The sequence below is a fragment of the Mesitornis unicolor genome, unplaced genomic scaffold (genome assembly GCF_000695765.1).
Source record: "Mesitornis unicolor isolate BGI_N332 unplaced genomic scaffold, ASM69576v1 scaffold53767, whole genome shotgun sequence".
In the NCBI taxonomy this organism is placed as follows: domain Eukaryota; kingdom Metazoa; phylum Chordata; class Aves; order Mesitornithiformes; family Mesitornithidae; genus Mesitornis; species Mesitornis unicolor.
In genome coordinates, this window is record NW_010195412.1 from 1 (window position 1) to 2,871 (window position 2,871).

General features: G+C 51.5%; 1 protein-coding gene across 1 annotated transcript; it reads left to right on the plus strand.

Moving 5' to 3' along the window:
- Nucleotides 1-42: 42 nt before the first annotated feature.
- LOC104543467 (formin-like protein 2) lies at nt 43-2,557 on the plus strand (the record flags this gene model as incomplete). The annotated part of the gene is made up of 7 exons (XM_010188086.1): nt 43-277; nt 810-878; nt 1,026-1,106; nt 1,234-1,361; nt 1,519-1,684; nt 1,923-2,024; nt 2,459-2,557. Coding segments are annotated over 7 exons (880 nt in total), but the record flags the coding sequence as incomplete, so codon positions are not given.
- Between the last annotated feature and the right edge of the window lie 314 nt (nt 2,558-2,871).

Sequence of the window (2,871 nt, forward strand, 5' to 3'; positions counted from 1 at the left end):
CTTCCAGCTCCTCACATTCTGTGATCTGTGATCATTGCGCAGGTTTGACCTGAAGACGCTGCCGGTGGATTTTGTCGAGTGCCTGATGCGGTTCCTGCCCACCGAGAACGAGGTGAAGGTGCTGCGGCTCTACGAGCGGGAGAGGAAGCCCATCGAGAACCTGTCGGACGAGGACCGCTTCATGATGCAGTTCAGCAAGATCGAGAGGCTGATGCAGAAGATGACCATCATGGCCTTCATCGGCAACTTCGCAGAGAGCATCCAGATGCTGACCCCGGTGAGTGAGGGCCATGCGCTGGCTGTGCAAGATGGAGATGGGTTGGGTGTTTGGGGTGGTTGTGTTTTACAGGACGGAACAAGAAACACACAAACAAAAAGTGGATTTCTGGCTGTATTTTCATATAGCAGTGACTCCTCTATCCCTGGTGCTGTTGGTGTGGCAGCTTGTAGCCTGGTCTGCTCCAAACCATCCTGTTTCTTAACCCTCTAGAAGTTTAAAGCAGTTTAAATGAAAATCCAGTTTGTATCATCAGTTTGTCATCAGTGCTGGGCCCTTTGAAGCGTGTCCCGTTCGCTCTGATGAGGATTGAAATATAAACACACTGCTACCCAACCACGTCTGAGTTGGTACATCTGCGGTGCACATGGGTTATCTGCAGTCCTGATGTACCAGGGTGGGATAACGTTCATGCTGGGGCCCGTGGAATGGATGAAAACCCAGGTTTATTTCAGAATGTGAGTAATGATACTTGAATTTTACCCTTGGGTTGGACATGCATTCACCAAAGCTCTTCTGTGTTTACCTGCAGCAACTCCACGCAATAATAGCCGCATCCGTCTCGATAAAATCATCCCAAAAGCTGAAGAAAATACTGGAGGTAGGTCTGATTGTAGATACATCCAATGCTCCCTCCTTATACTGAAACCATAGCGGGATGCTGATGCACCAGCTCCCCTTCAGAGGTTTCTGCAGCGCTGTGTGGTTGTCCTGAGTGTTTGCACTGTGCTCTGTGTCCTCCTGGCAGATCATCCTGGCCCTGGGGAACTACATGAACAGCAGCAAGCGAGGAGCCGTGTATGGATTTAAGCTGCAGAGTTTAGACCTGGTGAGTAAAGCAGAGGGACCTCTGCACACCACAGCTGAATGATAAATGGGTTTCTCCAGCCCTTCCCTATGGGATGGACAAACACCAGGGCCAGGCTCCACCCCAGCCCCTGTGTCCTCTCCCCCAGCTCCTGGAGACGAAGTCGACGGACCGAAAGCAGACCCTGCTGCACTACATTTCCAACGTGGTCAAGGAGAAGTACCAGCACGTCTCCCTCTTCTACAACGAGCTCCACTACGTGGAGAAGGCTGCGGCAGGGACCCCCACCCCCTGCGCCTGGCTGGCGCGGGGGCACTTCACAGTGCACCACACATGGGCTCTGGGGGCTCTCCTCGGTGGGAAACTGGTCAATCTATGGGTTCAGGTGGTTGCACAGCAGGAGCAATGCAGTATTTGGGGTTATTTTTCCCCTAGTCTCCCTTGAAAACGTCCTCTTGGACGTGAAGGAGCTGCAGAGAGGCCTGGATCTGACGAAGCGCGAGTACACCATGCACGACCACAACACCATGCTGAAGGAGTTCATTCAGAGCAACGAGGGGAAGCTGAAGAAGCTGCAGGACGACGCCAAAATAGCCCAGGTGTGTATTTATTTTGGGGTTTGGCGAGGGGATGCGAGTGCCACAGAAGAGCAGCGAGTCACGGCAAAGGATGGGCTTTTCTGTGCACAGCAGGGAGGAGAAGGTGCAGGTGATCTTTAAGGTCCTCTCCACCCCAAAATGTTCTACGACTATGAAATGCAGACCCTTTGCTGCAGTGATTCCTGGTGAGTTTGTCTGGAAATACGTGCAGTGCAGTAAATGTGGGGTTTTTTTGTAGGATGCCTTTGACGATGCTGTGAAGTACTTTGGGGAGAATCCCAAGACGACACCGCCCTCGGTTTTCTTCCCAGTGTTTGTCCGGTTTGTGAAGGCCTACAAGGTAAACGGGAGCATCCTCCTCTTCTCTCCTGTCCTTCTCAACCCCATGTGGTACCTGCGTGGCTCGGGGCACCCAACAGAGCCTTTTCTTTGGCACAGCGTGAGCCGTCCTCGGCAGCACGGCACTGCCAGCCCGGCCAGCACTGGGTTGTTTGGGGAGCATTTTCAGGGCTGGAAAAGTGGCTGGAGGAATCCTTAAAAATCAAATGTCTGGGTGGCCACAGCTTAAACCTTTCACCCTCAATTTGTGTCTTTTGGGATGGTTTCTGTGACCTGGGGGAGGTCTCTCCCAGCCCAGTTTCTTCATACTGGATACAGAGGCTTTGCTACCCCTGACCTTGCTTCCTCAGAAAGCCCCGTGTCACTCATTTGTAATATTTAGGGTCCCTGTGGCAACTGGAAGCTATAACCTGTGGGGTTTTTTGTGCTAAATAGCAAGCAGAAGAAGAGAACGAGCTGAGGAAAAAGCAGGAGCAGGCCTTAATGGAAAAACTCATGGAGCAAGAAGCGTTGATGGAGCAACAGGACCAAAAGGTATGGAACAGCTACGTCTTACAGGGAGCCATCGCCGTCATGGGTTTTTCCTCATGGCTCAGAAACTCTGTGTAACAACTTCAGTTGCCCCAGTTGTAGTTCTCTATAAGTAGAGTTTCTGGAAGTTTTCTGCTTATGGGCAGAAAACCAGAGTAAGCTGAAACAGTTACGGTGTTTGGTTCTGCTGCTTTGGAGTCTGCAAAATTAAGAAAGAAACCCGAATAGACTGAAATTCATCTCATCCCCATTGCCCTCAGCCAGACTTGGTTTTCTCTGGCCTTGTATCTGTGTCGTGGTTTAGGGCTGGGCTGGCC